The 20399-nt window shown below is 39.7% G+C and overlaps 1 protein-coding gene across 7 annotated transcripts in view; it reads left to right on the top strand.

Moving 5' to 3' along the window:
- Positions 1-15521, top strand: part of GOLIM4 (golgi integral membrane protein 4) — a 116116-nt gene extending 100595 nt beyond the window's left edge. For 3 of the 7 annotated variants that reach the window (XM_023737887.1, XM_023737884.1, XM_023737883.1), the window contains 4 exons: positions 3032-3199; positions 3531-3599; positions 12738-12818; positions 13419-15521. In XM_023737887.1, the coding sequence (XP_023593655.1) occupies positions 3032-3199; positions 3531-3599; positions 12738-12818; positions 13419-13568 (468 nt within the window). In that variant the 3' untranslated portion in view covers positions 13569-15521. Of the gene's footprint in view, positions 1-3031; positions 3200-3530; positions 3600-12737; positions 12825-13418 lie in introns of all 7 variants that reach the window. The other 4 variants (XM_023737885.1, XM_023737882.1, XM_023737881.1 and 1 more) reach the window with 2 other exon arrangements.
- Positions 15522-20399: the final 4878 nt, after the last annotated feature.

Raw genomic sequence — 20399 nt, 5'->3', positions numbered from 1 at the left:
CTCACACCATACCTCTAGCTCCAGATATGTCTGTGGTTTCATCAGTACAGAAAGAAGGCGGCTTGCATAAGTATACGACACAAGTAATGTTGTTGACTATAAACCATGATGTGTGTATGTGTGATAGGAATGGGTTAAAGATTACTCTAGGAAAACATCAAAAAATTGTCCCTCAGAGGGCTTTTAGATTGGGAAAAATAAAACTGCCAAAAGCAAAACTGAGAGGCATTGAAATACTTAGTAACTCTGAATGATGGAGAAAAAGCAAGTGTGGGAGTTGGAGAGGGGACGAGAGAAAGGAAATGCACCTTTCTCCAGTGTGTTCCGCAGTCTTCTGGGACTTTATATGTGTGTGTGACTTTCTGTAATCTCCTAGCAGTACGGTGGCATTTTAATAAATACATGAATAAGGAAGTGTGGTTTGAGAAATGAAGAGTTGCTAAGATACCATGATGTTACAGAAAATCTAGAATGTAAATAGGTAGAGACCTAATAGCCAGGAATGTTCTTTGTGTTTACCAAAAAATAACCTGTTCAGCTGGGCAGTCCAGGGCCTTGGCCCTGTCTGCAAATAAGGCAAGCAAATATTGAGAGACTGTGTGTTCTTGAACTTATACGTGGATGGTTTTTACAACTCACTTTTGCTCTCCTGTCATTTTTGCTGATAAATCAACCACTATGTATTTAAATTTCAGTCTATGCTATTATTATAACTCCTGTTTATATGGATTCAGTGGACCTATGTTGTTGTTGTTGAGTGCCATGGAGTTGATTCCAACTCATATGGATCCCATGTGACAGAGTGGAACTGTCCCAGAGGGTTTTCTAGGCTGTAATCTTTATGGAACAGATCACCAGGTATTTCTTGCCTGGAGTCACTGGGTAGGTTTGAACCACCAGCCTTTCAGTTAGCAGTGGAGCGCTTAACTGATGGGCCCATAGCCTTCCTTGATAGTCGTTGAGAAAGTCTTCTGATGGCTACTTAACCAACCTTCATGCCAACAGTTTTCCCCAATTAATGTGCACTGAGATGTAACAACATACCTGCCTGCTCCACAGAATGCTAGCTCTGGAATATTTTCAGGAATGAACAAAAGTGAGAGAGCAAGAAAGAATCAATGAGAGAGCAAGAAAGCAAGAGAGTGTGCAAAAGTCTGTGAGTGTGGTGCGTGAGAAGGGATGAAAGGTGGTGGGGGAGGAAGAGCACTCCAGCCGCTAAAGGTTGGGAAGTGCTGTGTGCAGCTGTATAGTGCTGTATTACTTACCTGCTGAATCCTTTACTCTCCTGTCTGCTGCTGACTTGTTCTGGGGACACACCAGGAAACACTGGCCTTTTTCGACCATGCCTTCTTTTAATTAGAAATTGTCAGCCCCATCTGTCCTTCTCTTCATTTCTTCTTAACTATTTTATTTGAATTTACTAACTGTGCCTGTTACTCTTTATTTATTGGTTGGGGTTGGAGTTAGGGTATATATTTTCATGAACTTCTGTGAAAATTTAAGCCTTTTGCAAAACATGTTTGATAGTTTTTTTTCTGAAGAGAACATATTAATATTTCTTATATTTCCAAGCAAGTTATTGGTAAAACACAAAAAGAAATCCATACGATAAGAGATTGTAGAGAAATTAGAGCTTCGTGTGAAGCTGATGATTTGTCACTCTCCACATTCCCAGGGAAGTGCCATTTGCACTTGAATGAAGTACAGGGCCAGGGATGTGCAGATAATAGATCAGCTGAGATTACAGTCAGCTCTTGAACATGTTCAAGGCTCTTAAGTGAATTGAAGAAGAACTTTGTTGTCCAGAGAACACCCATAGAAACTAAATTCTTCTCTGTGGCTGCTCCATCTCCCGGAAACGTGACGCTTCAGTAAGTGTCCTATTCGTGACACTGGAGAGATTAGGGAGCTCACACAAGCATCAACATTTCTACCCATCTCAGTCTCGAAAATTCTAAATCTTTATGAGGGAAGTGTGTTATCTCAAAAGGTGCTTTGGGAGCTAAAGTGGAAAACTGAGAAAATTCTAAAGTTGAAAATGCGAAGGGCATTTTTTGAACACAATATGCTAGAACTACTTGGGATGCAGGGTGAGTCGGAGGGGGTATTTTTTAAAGAAATACATTTGCAAAGATTGGATTAGCTCAGTTCTTTTCCCTCCTGTCCCTTACCAGTGCAGCGCCTTTCAGATTCATGGTAGTGTTTGTTATAAAAAGCTTTGATCTACACGAGAAATCGATCATTTACTTTTGAGTTAGCCTTCTTCTCATCTTGTCTCCTTTTTAAGCCCTCTTCTTGTATCCTTTCTGGTGTGGGCCTTCTTTCCTTTCAACTACTTTTCATTCCCCCCACCCCCCCCCAAAAAAAAAAATCAAAAACAAAACCAGTTGCCGTCAAGGTGACTCTGACTCATGGCAACCCCATGTCAGAGTAGAATTGTGCTCCACAGGATTTTCAGTGGCTGATTTTTTGGAAGTGGATCACCAGGCCTTTCTTCTGAGGCACCTCTGGGTGGAATTGAACCACCAGGCTTTTTTTGTTTAGCAGCCAGGCGTGTTAACTGTTTGCATCACCCTAGGCCTCCATTTTTCACCCACTTACACATTAAAAATTGCTTGGAAAGGAAAGTTTGTATAAAAATCAGCATACCGGTGAGAGGTGTTATCATTTTCCCAGCTAGATTATCCCATTTTAATTTGTTTTGTTTTTCCTCCCACCTGGTCTTGTGGTTTTTGTCAGCTGTTTTTCTTATTGTCTATTCAGTTGTGCTTACATTACTTGTGATGGTAAGGTTTGAGAATGATTTTGGAATCACTTGCAGAAGATAAGTGCTGTTTGTACTTCATTCTGATTCATAAACCTCTGAAAAACCAGGATTTCTATCTTTTGACAATGGGAGGATTGGATACTTGTGAGTCTTGGCGAGGATAGAGCTGAACGATCCAGGGAAGGACAGTGTGGCCTTTCAAATGAAATTAAACTTGATCCTAGGTTTTGAAGTTGGGGGTCACTTTTTATCAAAATTTTACAGAGAGCAGCTGTAGAGGATATAAACCCAGCAGACGACCCTAATAATCAAGGTGAAGATGAATTTGAGGAGGCGGAGCAAGTGAGAGAAGAAAACGTGCCAGATGAAAATGAGGAGCAAAAACAAAGTAATCAAAAGCCAGAGAATGCAGAGATGGAGGAGCATTTGGTGGTAAGCAGATGCCTCTATGGAGGGTGATTTTTAACCTGGGTATTTTAATAAGCTTCTGGTTTTTGTAAAAGGCTAGTCATAACCTACGTTGACAGAAAGTTTGCCACTTTGGTTGGTTTCTAGGCCATTATAGGAAATGATACGCCTGCCCTGCGAGAGAGATGGCAATGGATGTCCTGGGCTTTGTGTTGTAAATGATTGTTCATCATTTCCGGGCCACTGATGCATTCATAGTGCACTGTCATGGTGGCATGCTTGCTCTTTGTCTTAGAACACTGTGAAACCCATCTCCAATATACAGTAACATGAGTCTCTCCTTTTGTTTCAACAGATGGCAGGAAATCCTGACCAGCAGGAAGATAATGTTGATGAACAGTACCAGGAAGAGGGAGAAGAAGAGGTAGGAAGATTTAATACAGGATTCTGATCAAATTGGTCTCTCACACTAACCTTATTTATAAAGCCCACCTCAGCAGCATTGTCTTTGACATGCCTTGTATAGAAATGTTCAGTAAGACCTAAGCAGGATAAAAAAGGTGGTTTGAAGAGGAAATACACCGTGGCAGTGGAGACATCTGTTAGAAGATAACAGAAACAGGGGAACAGAATCTGTCTATTTGGTTCTCACTGGAAATTCTGAGTTAAGAACACATTTGACTTTCCAGGAATCATGTATTTAGATTTATGTGATCTTTTGTAAGAATATTTTCTCCTGTCTCTTCCCCTCGTAAAAGAGAAAAGGACAGAGCTCTGTATGTTGAGGGAGTCTGGCCTAACCCTTGTAACTTTTGTCTGCCTCACAGGTACCCCATAATATTCATTGGAATAGACTTAACGCCCTGCAAACAGTTTTGTAAATTGTTCTGTCACTCCTTTTGCCCCCTTCTCTGATAAGACTTCAGTATCTTAATGCAAATTTAACAATAAAGAAAAAGGAAAAATATGTGAGGAGCTCAGTTGAATGAAACGCATTTGGATAGAATTCCTTAACTTGTCATTTTAATTTTGCTGTTTATTGTAAACTTTGAGAATATTAGATTTTATGCAGCCTCTACGTTAGTGCCACATTCATGTAGTTGATTGATGAATGCTGCTTGTTAACCTACCAGTTTAGCCACAGCACTCCAGCGTGAGGACTGCTGAAGCTCAGCACTCGGGAATATGACAGGAATGTGGTCAAAGCCCTGTGTTTAGTCTCTTTGTGGACCAGTTGGTGTTTCTCAGATTAAAAAAAATTAAAGCCTGACTCATAGCCACTTCTCAGCCAGCTGCCTTACAAACATGTGGCTTTGGCCATGAGAGAACTGCACGAGAGGATGGACGAATGGCATCCTGGACAAACTCTCCCCAGCACTGAAGAGCCTGCTCCGGATGCGTGTGCTCACACCCCTGCTTCCCTTGGCTAGGTCTCCTCGTTCTCACGGCATTTGCCAGCTTTTCAGAGCTAATGCTGAAATTTGTGCTTAGCCCAGGAAAACAGGAAAGGATGTAGTTCTTTACGACCATTGGCAACATCTCTAGTCACGTGGGATGTTTTTACTCTTTCGCTTTTCTCATCCTGGTGTTCATTTTAGTCAGGATCCTGAGCTGTCTTATCCGAAGAGAGTGTTAGAGAACTAGCAACCTTGAATATTAAGACATTTGGCAAGACGAAGATACTCATCTAGGCTTCTCTTGTAGCAGGACGTCTCTACTAATATTATTTTGCTTCGTTATATCAGATGCCAGGAATCTTTATGGGATTAAAATATAAAGGGTTCACCTTGGTTTCTTTTTAAAATCTCAGAAGGGTAAACAAAATTTTAAACAGTAAATACTGATTATTGTTCACTTCTGTATTACCATCAGTTAAGGTGGAGAGAGAAATCTCGAGTTCCAGAGAGAACAGGGATAGAAAGAAAAGGCAGACAAGGAAAATTGTGAAAAAGCAGAGGAAGTTGCTTTTACCGGTGAGGGTCTCGTTCTAGGCAGCCACTCACTCGGTCGCTCCTCATCTCTCTTCAGGTCTGGTGAACTGACCACGGCCCGTTTTCTCTCTCTGTATACCTAGCCTTGGGCCCTAATTCCTTTTTTCTAATTCCCTGCCCAGAATTCCTGGGTGTGGCATCTGTGTCCCTGCTTTCTAATCCCCTCTTGCGTGGACTCCAAGCTGCCACGCCCCTTTCATTTAGAACTGTTGCCGTGGGCTCTCAGCGGAAGACCCTCATGCTTTGATTCTGCACTGCGTAGCTTTCCACTCTGCCCCCGAATGACCCTTGTTCAGACTGTGCTGTATTTTTCTGGTAGTTCCTGAGATGATTAGTTATTGGATCTTCCCCCGTTTCCACTGTTCCCTGTTCTTCACTTGAGAGGGAAGGAGAAGAGTGGTTCTCAAATACCACTCAAGGACCAGTGATAGTTAGATATGAAGTTCTCAGTAGACTTCAGCAAAAGGAGAAAAATAAGGGGATCGTAGTATATGAGAGGAGCCCTGGTGGCGCAGTGGTTAAAAGCTCAGCTGCTAACCAAAGGGTCGGCAGTTCGAATCCACCAGCTGCTGCTTCAAAGCCGTATGGGGGAGTTCTACTCTGTTCTATAGGGTCGCTATGAGTCGGAATCAACTTGACGGCAATGGGTTTGGGTTTTTTTGTTTTTTTAGTGTGTGAGAACAGGTATTGTGTTGTTCTCTTAAATGTATATGTATGAAACAACATTAATGGAATCACTCTGAAAACCGTAAAATGCCACGTAACTGTATTATTTTTATCTCCATTAAATCTCAGAGTACCCCCCATTGTTCCAACTAACTGCTGGGAAGTAAGGGCCACTGCTGCCATCAGTTCCCCTCCCCTCCATCCCACAGGGAAAACTTTTTCTATGAGCATCTGCTCCTAGAGAGAAGTTCCGTCTTGCCAGGACTGTGCCTGTTCACAGGTACAGTTCACTGAAATTGTAGACTAGAACTCTGAGAGTAAAAGACTCAGAACAAGCGACTGTTAGGAAATTTGCACTCTCCCCTCCTTCTTTAATCTTAGTGCAGCAATGTTATCCTTCTAAGACATAAAAATGACTGTTGTTAACCAGCTTTCCTTGTTTATTGTTTGGAATTGTGAGGAAGAAATATGTTTATGTTGTGATCTCATCCTCCTTTTAACTTACATTCCAGATTTTTAAATCTGTTTATGAGCAAACAAGGACTCCCTGGGTGGTGCAAACGGTTATGTGCTCGACTGCTCACCCAAAGGTTGGCAGTTCAAATCCACCCAGAGGCACCTTGGAAGAAAGGCCTGGTGATCTGCTTCCAAAAGGTCACAGTCTTGAAAACCCTATGGAGCCCAGTTCTACTTTGACACACACGGGGTCACCATTAATTGGAATTGACTCAACAGCAACTAGTTTGGGTTTTTCTAATTTATGAGCAAACAGGCAAGTTATGACATTGCCAAAAAGTACTAGCTGCACTTTAAAATTATTTAAATGTACAAAAAAGATATACATGATTAAATGACTGCTTGAAAAATATGAGTGCCTCAGTTTCCCCAATTAACTGAAAACAGATTGAGCTGAACACGTGGGAGAGTGCAGCATAAGTTTCTATGGCTACCTTCAGTGGCCACATATACACGCACCTGCGTGGGACTGCCAGCCTGTGAACCACCATGTTAAGAACAATCCAGATGGCAGAAACTGTCCTGTAGACATTACTCAGCTAGCAGTGGTGTGCATCGCTATAGCTAACGTTGCTGTAGGCCTTTCATTTGGCACACTTCGCCCACCTCTTTAGAGCCTAGCATTTTTGACTACTTAGGGCTCAGCTTTCTTGTTCCCACCTCATTCCATAATGTCTTTGATGGGTAAAAGAAAGGCATTAGTACCTACAGGGGCAGAGCTAGCCAAAGCCCATTTCAAACTCAGTGTATCTGTTTTTGTTTTTTGTTTGGCCATTTATTAACTTTTGCCAAATCATATAGGGCCCATTTCTAAAATGCCTAAAACATTAGATTTCAGAGGATAAAAATGAGTAAGGAGAAGCAGTATTGGAATTTTTGTTTTTTGTTTTTTTGGTGCTTTAGATAAAGGTTTACAGAGCAAATTAGTTTCTCACCTAACCAGTTAATACACATATTGTTTTGTGACATTGGTTGCCAACCCTGCGATGTATCAATACTCTCCCCTTCTTGACCGTGGGTACCCCATTTCCATTTGTCCAGCTTTTCTGTCCCCTCCTGCCTTCTCATCCTTGCCCCTGGGCTGGTGTGCCCATCTAGTCTCGTATACATGGTTGAGCTAGTGTGTTATTGTTTGTTTTATGAGTCTGTCTAATCTTTGGCTGAAGGGTGAATCTCAGGAGTGACTTCAGTACTGAGTTAAAAGGGTGTCTGGGGACTGTACTCATGGGATTTCTCCAGTCTCTGTCAGACCAGTAGTGTTGGGATGTCTGATAAAGTGCTATGTCAGCATCAGCAGGGTACTAAATGTCGAGTGTGGAATACATAATTGGTGTGCCTTGTCACAACATTTGGCTTCTGCTTATGAATCTAACCATATTTTACAGATCAATTAGAAGACTCCATATCATTTTGTTCCTTTTCAGTAATGCCTTTAAGATGAGTTTGAATTACTTTTGTCCCCAAACATGAAGAAAATACTTCTAAAATAAAAAGTGTGTCTAACAGTCTATTCTCTGTAAGTCTGGAAAATTCTGAAATTTTCACTTACGGATTACCTAAAGAGTAATTTATATCAGTGGTTCCCAATGCAGATTTTACTGACAATTGGTAAGGTAAATTTTCTACAGTAGATCCTAAGAGTAGAAAACAAAGATTTTGTAAAAGGGTGATTATTTCACTAGCCAGAGACATCCTTGACCTGGCATCCATTGTCACTCAAGGGAAAGGACTAGTTCTCAGTCTTTGCTATGGCTAAGAATCACCTTGGAGAGCATGTGAAAAATACAAATCTCTACCAGATGTTACGCTTGGAGATTTTGATCTTGGCTTTGGTGGGGCCTAGAAATCAGAATTTTTCACAAGTGCCCAGCTGATGCTGATGTTTGAGGGACACACTGTTTAGAGAAACTGTCCTAGGAAATGCAGCCCTGGATGAGCTTTGGGAAGTCTAAACTTCTTGAAACTTCTATGTAAAATGCTGTGTGTTTGTGCTCATTTGCATCTTATCAGAATCTTAAAAGGGTCTGTGACTCCTCCTCTCTTCCCTATACATAGAACATTGAAGATCAGTGATTTTTTATCCAGCCTCTTTATTTTACAGATAAGAAATTTGAGGTTGAGAGATTAACTGAATTATTGAAGGCCGTACAGCTTGTTCCTGTTAGAACCATGATTAGAACCCACGCAGGTCTGATTTTCATGGTGACCATAATGGAGGATTTATTTGGTGTCAAGCAGTATACCAGGCATATGATGGACATTACCTTTAATTATCCCAAATACAGTCACCTGGCAATGAAGATAATGTTTTTTATCCTCATTTTACATATAAGGAAAGTAAGCCTCTGTCTTAGTTATCTAGTGCTGCTATAACAGAAATACCACAAATGGATGGCTTCAACAAACAAGTTTATTCTCTCACAGTTTAGGAGGCTAGAAGTCCAAATTCACAGTGCCAGCTTCAGGGGAAGGCTTTCTCTCTCTGTCGGCTCTGGGGGAAGGTCCTTGTCATTAGTCTTCCCCGGTCGAGGAACTTCTCAGTGCAGGGACCCCAGGTCCGAAGGACGCGCTATTCTCCTGGCTCTTGTTTCCTGGTGGTATGAGGTCCCCATGTCTCTCTGCTCGCTTCTGTCTTTTGTATCTCAAAAGAGATTGGTTTAAACACAATCTAATCTTGTAGATTGAGTCCTGCCTCATTGACATAACTGCCGCTAATCCCATTTCATTAACATCATAGAGGTAGAATTTACAACACACAGGAAAATCACATCAGATGACAAAATGGTGGACAGTCACACAATACTGGGAATTACGGCCTAGCCAAATTAATACACATTTTTGGGGGACACAGTTCAGTCCATAACAGCCTCATCATACTGGTTCAGTGTCTTTCACAAGTTGAAAAGGACTGAGTAAGTTATATCAAAAGTCACAGGAGCCAATATGAAGGAATTTCTGTCAGTCAAAGATGGGAGAATGAGAGCATAGAAAAGAATAGTATAAGTGATTTAACTATACTGAATATGTAAAGACCTAGGGTTTTAATGATTCTCTGAAAGCAAGCAAGCAGATAATAATGATGATGATAACTCTTCTTCCTCCTCATTGGACACTATTGGAAGTAGTTGAACCATCAACTCTTACTCTGAAAATTGGTAATTACTAGGAAAGAATCAAGAATTTATCCTGCCTTTCTCGTATAGACTGTATCTTAGGGTAACTAGCCAATGTGAACAAGTTCTTCTTTATAGAAGTTAGTAAATGCAGAAGGAATGATATAAGTAGAAAGTCGCCATCGCCATTTTGTGACCCCTAATTAATACGATTGATTCAAGAAATAATGGAAGAAATCACTAAATAAAGGGAGGTTGGAGAGCTCTCCTATGAAAGGCTCAGGCTGTCACTGTTTGCACTTGCTGGACAATTTTAGCCTTACTAAAAGTGGGACAAACAAATGTGATGTGTCTTTTAATGTGAGGAAAATATGAAATATACACCTCCCACCTCTGAAATACCCCTACTTTTTAAGTTAAACCTGAGTGCTAACTTCCATTTAAAGGAAATGTAGAGGCTAGATGAATGAGTGAAGTAACACCACAAAGAAGTAAACAAATCCAGAATGTGGGTCTTTTTACACGACAAGTCAGTAGCATTAAGGATGAAAGAGGGGAGTAGAACGAAGCCTTTGTATGGATCATGATTAGAACCAACCAACCATAATAGACATTTTTAAGACAGTCAGGAAAATGGACTAGCTGTTAGATTATACCAAGAAATTATTAATTTTATCAGGTGTGGAAATGGCATTATGGCTGTCTGAGCAAATGTCCGTTATTTTTAGAGATGCACACTGAGATACGTAGTAGTAAAATAACATAATGTCTAGAAACTTTGAAAGTAATTCATCAAAAAAAATAAAGTGATGATGTAAGTGTGGCAGCATCGAGAGAGTTCTTGAACCTTTGTGATGGTTATAAGAGTTTCACTGAATTATTTTCATTATTTGTGCATGTTTGAAATGTTTCATAATAAAAACAAATGACCTTATTGTTTCTATAGCTAGTTAGTTCGAGTCTGACTTCATATTTTACATCTGGGTGAGCAAACTGGCCTGCAGCCTGTTTTGTAAAGAAAGTTTTATTGGAACACAGGCATGCCCATGGCCTTACGTATCGTCTGTGGCTGCTTTTACACCACAACAGTAGAGTTGAGTAGTTGCAACAAAGACCCTATGGCCCAGAAAGCTAAAAATATTTAGTATCTAACTTTTTACAGGAAAAATCTGCCAACCTCTGAGTTACGTGTTCTCTGTACCATACTGTGTAACTTCAAGTCAGTTCCTCCCCCCTACCTCCACAGCTATACCCATGTTTAGTATTCACTAATAATTTATTTTCATTATTAGGGCTGTATAAAAAACCTGTTGCTGTCAAGTCGATTCTGACCCATAGCAACCCTAGAGGACAGAGTAGAACTGTCCCATACGGTTTCCAAGGAGCAGCTGATGGATTTGAACTGCTGACCTTTTGGTTAGCAGCCATATCACTTAACCACTGCTCCATCTCACACACACACACACACACACATATATTAAGGCTGTATAGATGACACGTTCAACAGGGACACTTCAGTAATTTAATGATGTTTCAATTCATCAGACCTTCAAATAGTGTAAAATAAGTGCTTCGTTGTTTTCATCCCAGTGTCCTGTGGGGTGATACTATGAGGTTTTGTGACTAAGGGCAGAAGAGATGTCATGGACCACTGCTAGAGCCATACCAAACCAACAAACCCGTTGCTGTAGAATCGATTCCAACTTGTAGCGACCCTATAGGACAGAGTAGAACTGTCCATTTGGGTTTCCAAGGCTATAAATCTTTACAGAAGCCGACTGCTGCATCTTTCTCCCCTGGAGTGGCTGGTCGGTTCTTTCAGTTAGCAGTGAGTGCTTAACCACTGCACCACCAGAGCTCCTTGATAGAGTCATAAAGTGAGACAAAGGTGTTTTAAGCTCGATCCACCAGGAAAATGTGAATACAAAAGATGCTTGGTGCCTCAGTCCTGAGAATATATTTGGTGTCCATGTATGGCTGGTTAGAAGAGGTCAGTGAAGGCTTGGCTCTGTCTAGGGCATCTCTGAAGAATCACCTTTATAGGCTACTGTAGGCCAGGTTCCTTCCAAAGCTGGTCTAAGAGACAGCAGTTCATTCCTGGTTCACTTGAGCTGGACACCTTGAGATGGCCTGTCAGTTTTTGCTCCTTAATTAACACCTGCATACTTTCCTTCCTTGCTCATTTTTCAGATTTTTAACACACCATGCCCCCCAAAATTCTGTAATTTTTTGTGTTATTCAAGAAGAATTCCTATCATACTACAATCCAAGGACAGATCAGTCTTTCTTTTGATCCCAGGACACTACATTGTGCTTAACTGATATTCAGTGCTTTTTAAAAGTGTATTCAAATGACTTAAACCTTCTGACATAATATGGTGTTCAAAATAGTCAACAAGTTAGACAGCATTTTACACTGTATTTTATATGATCATATGCATTAGAGATTGTTTAGCAAAAATACCATTAGGCCATTTTCTTTGATTTGCATTTTGAGATAAATAATTGGGATCAATGAAAACACAGTAATAAAAGAGTACATAAAGGAAAACGACTTAAAACAGGGCAATGTCATGTTAGAACACTGTAGGGAGGCAGGGATTTGAGGCAGTGTAATGGACTATTTCATGAAGAAATGGAAATAATCACATGCTGTTTTGTAGATATTTTAGCCAGAGAAGTTTATTCTTAATTATCAAATAAATGCTTTAGGTTGTTATATAGGCAGTGGTGTCTATTTTCTGTGCCTTTACAGAGCAGGGTTTTTTTTTTTTGCATTAATTTACTTATTCATTCATTCATTGACTCATTTATTCCAGAGTATTTATTAAACAATTGTAATTGTGCCAGGTATACATCGAAGTATTGAAGACAGCGAGTTGAGTAAAACAGATGCCTCTTGCCTTCATAGGACTTAAAATCTACCAGTGCTTTCAGACTTACATAGTTCTTTCCACTTGGAAAGGGGGGATTTTTAGCTTTATAAACTGAATTTCTCCAGGTGTTATACTTGGGAGTGTTAATCCTTATCCAAAGAAATCAGAAATTCAGACACAAATTCCTAGATTCAGAATCAGTCACATTGACTTTTATAGTAGGTATGTCATACGTTTCATCATATCTAATACACAAGTCACACCTTTGACTTTTATCTTTTTTCATTTTTTTTAAGTTTAGTTTTGTTTCTGCTACTTTGAGTGAACTTTTTGGAGGTCAGAATTTGTTGCAATTGTTTAGGTGATAAAAATGTCACATAGTACCTCTGGTTTGTTTTAGATTCAGGAAGATTTGACTGAAGAGAAAAAAAGGGGATTGGAGCATAATGCTGAAGAGACCTATGGTGAAAATAAGGAAAATGTATGGGTAGGATATATATGTATCTTCCATGTGTGAATGTATGTATGACAGTTCAGTGTTCAAAAAAGGTGTAGAAGATAAATACATATTTTTATATTTATATTTGTATAATTTGGTAGAAGAATGCTTACTTGCTTGTTCTGAGGTAGTGGTGATTGTTAGGTGCTGTTGAGTCAATTTTCGACTCATAGCGACCCTGTGTGACAGAGTAGAACTGTCCCATAGGGTTTCCAAGGCCATAACCTTTATGTGAGCAGACTGCCACGTCTTTCTCCTGTGAAGTGGCTGGGTGGGTTCAAACTGCCAACCTTTCAGTTAGCAGCTGAGCGCTTAACCTTTGCACCACCAGGTCTCCGGAGGTACCAGTGGGTAATGGTATCTTGGAGGTGCCACTGAGTTTAACAGGCCAACTTAGAATTAGGAAAAGTTATGACACCGTGATGATGAAGAGAGACGAGCACTGTTGTCTATAGGATTATTTTTCGTCCCTTGTTTCCTTTTGCCATAAATGAATAATTTTAAACCTTTTTTAAGAGGGAATTGTTTATATCATTAACCCTATTTTCTCTCTCTTACCTAGTTTTTCTTCTGTCTTTTAAGGTTGATGATAAAAACAATGATGGAGAAGAGCGAGACATTCGAGAGGACAACCGCCCCAAAGGCCGAGAGGAACACTATGAGGAGGAGGACGAGGAGGAAGAAGATGGGGCTGCTGTTGGTGAGAAATCACATCGAAGAGCTGAAATGTAGTTGTGCTCAATCCCACAGACAATGCTCAGCCAAGGGGTTCTTCTCAAGCTGCTCAAAACTAAATCTGCCTACTGAACTCTAGAATATTTAATTACAGAAAAGAAGAATTTAGACTTTTTTAACTTTTGTATTAGAAATACTCATACATTTATATGAATATATTTTGATAACCTAGGTTAGAGCTTCTTTTATATTCAAGCTAAACATGCAGAAGAAAAACAATAAAGCAAACCTTAGGCTCTGAATCTCATTTTTCAAAGATTATGAGATGTTGGAAAGAACATCAATTTTGTATATGTTTCAGATTGTTACCTTTCTATCTGGTAGTTTCCCAGTGTTCTGTTTGACTTTGATAAAGTGCAGGATATAAAAGCAGTGAAACTGAAAGATGCTGTGCAAACTTTAAGGAGAAAGGTCTATTTACTAATTGCTTACTTTTCCAGGTTCTGACAGAATTTTCACCTGTGTTTGTATCTGTAGAACGAGGTCCACATGCAGAGTGGCATACAGTTGGAAAGGCATTTTTTGAATTTTTTGGCAGAGTGAAGACATTGTTTTTCTGATTTTTTCAGATCAGTTACAAAAATGTTAGCGATTACTTAAAATCATATATGTTCTACTTGAGAGGAATGAATTTAAAAGTGAAATAGTACTAAAATTCATTTGGCCGTATCCTGGAAGATTAGATATTTCAGTGTTCAAACAAGGTGAAACACATCAGAGTATTAACCTTTTTGAAGGACTGACATGTTGTTTAAAAACTAACTTAGTGTGTATGGGTGGTGTTTTCTACGTGAGAACCCACTCTCAGTGTAAAAGTCATTCAGTGATCTCCTTATTTCAGTATTTAGTTATCTACGATAATATATACTTCCCCTTTAAGCTCTGTACCTCAACACATAATCAGTTTGATGATGAGTATGAATATGAAGGCATACCAAACTGCGTAATAGGATTATTTTTTGAAACCATACAAGATACACACGATGGTATGATATAACCTTATGACTTTTGTATTTGCTGGGATTGGGTCTGCTTTTTGCCTGTGCATAAGCATTTTAATGATTATGAATTATAATAAATTCCTACAATAAAAAATTAAAAACCCAAAATTCCCCTTGAATAGAGAGATCTCAGTCATAACCATAAAGCTTTTTAAATATATGAGAACAAAGTAATATAATTCATATGGATGTGGTTTTGTAATCACATTCAAATTAATAAAGTCAAATTTGTTTCTCCCCTTATTGTATGAATGCAATTTCACATTTTAATAACCACATTCATGTATGGTTTTGATTATCCCAGTTGAGTGATTGTGTGTGTATGCATAGGAATGTTTTGTTCAAGTGTAGTTTGGCTTTTCAATAATCATAAATCAAATCTTACCTTTATGTATAAAAACCCTTTATGTAATGTAAAATGTATAATATTGTACATAATATTCAGAATACAATTATTTTGGTAAATTACTTTGTATTTTTAAAGTCCCAGTTGCAGTATTTAATTATTTGAAATATATTGAAACTTGATAATAGCCAATAAAGCCCTAAAAAGCAAGTGGTAAATCTTTTTAAAATATGCAACTTCTTATTGGTTTCTGATCTTAAAACATTCTTTAGTTCTTTTTAATAAAAAGAATAATTGTAAAAGGTACTAATACATACTAATGAATTATAAAATAACTTTCCCAGCCTGCTCCTGCTTTCTTTGTCTCCTCTGTTGGATTGGCACATACCCCCACTCCCCTTTCCTAAAGAAAGCTGAGAAATTTTATTTGAGCTAGTTCTGGGGGAAGAGAAAAGAAACAGGTGTAGAAAATGTAAGAGTATCATGTGTGCATACACGTTGTTGTTAGTTGCTGTTGGGTCATTTCTGACTCATGGCGCCGTGTGTGTGGAGTAGAACTGCTCCATAGGATTTTCCTGGCTGTAATCTGAAGGGAGGCAGATCTCCAGGCCTTTTCTTCCACAGTACTGCTGACTGGGTGCAAACCAGCAACCTTTAGGTTAGCGATCGGGCACAAACCATTTGTGCCAACAGGGGACCTTGTGCACAAACACACACATACACAATAAAAATTTATGAAATACCCCCCCTGGAAAGCAGCAGAGCATTCTACTCACCTTATAAAGCCCCTCTCACTGATGTTTGAGGGAGAACTAATGAGCCAGAGCTGACCTACATTTATGAGATGAATAGAAATAAAATGTTACTTATCCTGCCAATGAGTCCATGAGTTTTTGTGCAATCAATAAGCCAAAAGTTTTGGTACCAGTGGCGTACTCGGAAGGGGGAAAAAAGGCACACTTATATGGGACAAGTAAAATGGAGCACCAAAGAGCTACACTAGTACAGATGCAATGACTGGTTATTTGCAGGAGTGATTGAAAACCATCTAAGAGGAAGAGCATAATCTGAGCCATGTGTAAATCACAGGAACTAATTTTATCCAGGAAAATCATTGACACTGACTGCCTTCATTGAACAAGGAGTGTCTTGTAGGATCAACTTTAACCCCACATCGCTCCTGTGAGTTTGATGGGCTCCCCCTTTCACAAAGCAGAACTTTGTCTTTTTAGAACATTTGACATTGTTTAACTTCTGCTTGGTTTGAGTTCTTTGTTTTTAGTTCTTCTGTTACATTTTGGTATAACCATACTATGTTATGTTGCACAGCCATTAAAAAGAATGAATCAAGTCAATCTGTGTTCTTGAATTTTACTTCTATTGGTTTCCATCGAACTGTCTGTTCCTGGTTTTCCTCCTACCATCCTGGATACTCTTTCTCAATCTTTTTTGCAGGCTCATATTCGGATGCCTGTCCTTCAAATATCAGTGTTCTTCAGGTTTTGTCCTGAAGGTCTTTTCTCTATTTAACCCTCCTCCTGCCAATGACATACAAATGTCTCCTAATCCATCTCAATCTAGCTTTGTGTCCCAACCTACCTCAAGTTCACAATTTTCAAAACTAAATTTGCCTTCTTTTCCGCCTAAAACCAGCTACTCTTTCTATGTTCTGTATCTCAGTTCACTGTTTCCTCAAACAGATTTGTTCTTGATTCTGCCTTCTCTTCCTAGAGCTGCTACCAAAATATCTTCAGATTTGCCCATTTCTCTGTCCCCACTATCATGGTTCAGGCCCCTGTTCTCTCTTACCTTGACTGTGGAAGCAGGCCCCTAACTCATCTTCTCACTTTTTGCTGCCAATCGCTAAAATCTGTGCCAGTGTGATCTTTCTAAAGATGGCCCTAATACTACTGCATTACAAAATTACTTAACAAATCACTCTGCACATAGGAAACTTTCCAAACTCCTTTACGTGACCCACATAATTCTTCATGATCTGACCTCATCTTACCTCTTCAGCCTTAAAACTTACACTCTAATACTGAATCATAATGTAGTGACTCATCTTTGTAAATCACATTTCTAATTTCTTGGTAACTGACTCTGACCCCTGTTCTCAGGGGAAGGAAGTTGACCTTGGCAGAGCCAATAATTCTACCCCATCTCCTTGGACAAAGTGCCTGACCCAGGGATGGGCACATGACCCAAGATTCACCAGTTTGATTCCTTCTCTGGGGTTTTGTGGTGGAGGGATTGATCTCCATGGCTTATAACTTACCTTTTCAAAGATGTTTGCACAGTAAACAACCTTGGAAGCTAGAGAGAGTGTTCCCTTTGGGTCAGAGGGCAGATTTGTTTCCTGACCAGGATACTAAAAGTCTCCCTGCAGAGCAATGTTTGGGTAGGTTTGCTAGCAACCCCTTTATAAGACAGGGGTTTCCGAAGATCAGGGATCCTCAGCTGGGACACAGGCCCACTGTGTGCGCATCACTCACCGGAAGTGCTCTGCATCACCCCCATGGGACTTGGGGGCAAGGGTGAACATGAAGCTCATGCTGCCCACTGTGCTCTGAGAATTAAAGTTCTTTGTCTCTGACCCAGGAGTCTAGTACCTTCTGCCAGCATTCATGAAACTGTGGCAGGCTAACTTACTAGTTTGTAAGGAGGGTACAAATCCCACCCTGCACAATTCTTGACATTTTTTTCAGGCTGGAGCAAAAAAAAAATAGCATCTCTATTTCCTCTACAATAGCAAAGCTTCTGTATAATGAATTCAGAGCTGCTGGTGTCCATTTTCTCAGTTGTGTGGAGAAAATAGTCTACAGAAGTAGAGACCAAATCTAACTAAAAGAGAAGCAGAAGTCAGAGGCAGAGATGAAGAGAATCATGGCGTTTTTTTCAGTCCCCATATCTTGTCATTCCTGATGCCAGCCAAGTTTACCCATAGGTTGGTCAATGAACAAATACATTTACTTTTTAATTTTGCTAGTTGGATATGGACTTCTGTAACTTGCCACCTGAAATCCCTGACTAATACTTGAACAACATTCAGTTCCTTGAAATCACCATGCTCTCTTGTATCATGGTGTGTATGCCACGTACTCAGCCCGGAAACACTGCTCAATTCCTATTCTTCCTCCTCTCCTTTCTCTGATTACTTAGGCTCTCACCTTAGATACCACTTCCTACTTACCGTGCCCTCAAGTCTGGATTGCATACCACTTCTATGTTCTATAGTATCCAGTAATCCAGTATTTCATTTTACATACCTATTACAATGTATTGAAACAGCCAATAAACTTGTCTATACTCTCCTTGACATATAAGGCCTGTGAGAGTAGGGCCCATATTTCTCCTGTTCATTATTGCTTCCCAAACACTGGCATAGAGTAGATCTTCAATAAATATTTGGAAAATGAATATCTTAGAGTCTTCACCTGTGAAAGGGCATATTAATTATTACAAGATCATACAATAAGTTGGCAGAGCTAGGATTTCTTCCCAGGTGAATCTGATTCCAAAGTGAACAATCCAAATCTATCCCGGACTGTTTACATCATTGCCCAGTGTCATATTCTGAGTTCATATTTTAAGAAGGGGTGTAACAAATTTTCCACAACAAATCTTAGGAGAGACCAAAAAAAAAAAAAGTGGAGTCTCAGCCATAGGGTCTTAAGGAGGAATTAAGAAATTAGAAGTACTTGACCTGAGAAAAAGGTGGCTAAAGATAGACATAACATTGTTAGTCTATTCTAAGCATCGACTCTAGCATGGAGAATAAAGAATTTCTTGAGAAACAGATGAATGAAGCTATAAAATTTAGAGAGGTTTTTAAATTAGGATGTATTAAACAATCAAATATGATTTACAAGACTCCTGCCTAAATCAGAAAGTAGATGCAATATCCTCTTAGAATTTCTCCAGGTCTGTGACTTAACGTCGTGGGAGAGCTAGTTGATATTGTGGAGCAGCCTACGTGCTCATCTTGTGGTTGTCCTTTTCTCAGCACACCACCTCCTCTTTTCTGCTTTTCATTTATAGCCAGATTTAACCTTATAACCACAGGAGTCACCCAAGAACTGAGATGGGCCAATTGTTGTACTGCATTTTCTAGGCCATGGTGATTGATTCAGGAATGAGAGCATGTCCCAAAGTAGTCCTTAAACCTGCATCCCTGTGATTTCTGTCCTGAGGCTGGATAAGAGAAGTGGCTTCTCTGATGATGGCAGGAATAATGTATGCCTAGAACTGCCAGGAGCTGCACTTTTCATCACATGTAGCAAAACTCCCTGCAGCAGCAAGAAGGAAGGCATCGCAGAAAGAGGAGAAGGAATGGAGTAAAGAGAGAAGAAAGGTGGGCGGGGCTGGGGAGAGAGAGACGCGGAAAGAGAATAGTGTTCAGATTTTCAGGTTCTAATGTACTTTGAATTTACTTGCCAAAAAATCTCCCTCTCGCTCTCTCTCTTTTCCTAAAGAATACTGACTTAGTTGATCATTAAATATCTTAAGGTGCAGAGCATTATTAGTATGACAGAGGAAATACTTTTAATTAACTTTCAGTCATATTGCCCTAAATGCAGCAAGTGCTTAATAAATATGGATAATGACCTGTTTTTGGCAATTTCTTGATCACCACCTTTTCCCCTGGATCTGTCTTTGAGGCCCACAGAACCTGTGATAGAAGTTTAGGGATTACTTTAATAAATTTATGAATACTTGTATATCTCCATTCTTTAGTCTACACCAAGGATTGGCACACTTTTCCTATGAAGGGCCAGATAGTAAATCTTTTAGTCTTTGCAGGCCAAAGGGCATCTGTTGAAACTACTCAGCTCTGCTGTTGCACTGCAAAAGCAGCCAGAGACTATGCATAAAGGAACAAGCATACCTGTTTTTAAAAAAAAAAAAAACTATTAAAAAAGGATGTGGGTTGGATGTCACCAGCTGACTGTAGTTTGCCAGCACTTGGTCTATAGCTCAAATGCTAGCTATAAAAACAATTATCTCAACAGAAAATAGAGAATTTTGAGGTCTCTAAATATCAAGGAAGGAGCCCTGGTGGTGCAGTGGTTAAAGCGCTTGGCTGCAACTGAAAAGTCAGTGGTTCAAACCCATCAGCCACTCCATGGGAGAAAGATGTGGCTTCTGTAAAGATTACAACCTTGGAAACACTTTGGGGCAGTTCTACTCTGTCCTGTAGGGTCGCTGTGAGTTGACTTGACAGCAATGGGAAGTATCAAGGCTTTCTAGTTCTTTGCTATAAACCCTTCTATATGAAGTTGGCAAGCATTCAACACTATCTTAGCTGCTACACTTGTACACTATTTGAAGTAATGGGACATGAAATACTTTTGTCCTTTACCATCTTGGCTGACCTTGTCCTCCCCCTTTGTTGTATGTTACTAAGGAGCTTGAAATTAAATGTCATTTCTGTTTATCTGTTAACACACACAGCATTTCCCATAAAGTACATGTCTCCCA

This window comes from Trichechus manatus, unplaced genomic scaffold (assembly GCF_000243295.1).
Source record: "Trichechus manatus latirostris isolate Lorelei unplaced genomic scaffold, TriManLat1.0 scaffold00110, whole genome shotgun sequence".
NCBI classification, from domain to species: domain Eukaryota; kingdom Metazoa; phylum Chordata; class Mammalia; order Sirenia; family Trichechidae; genus Trichechus; species Trichechus manatus.
This window is presented reverse-complemented; position numbering and strand designations above follow the sequence as displayed.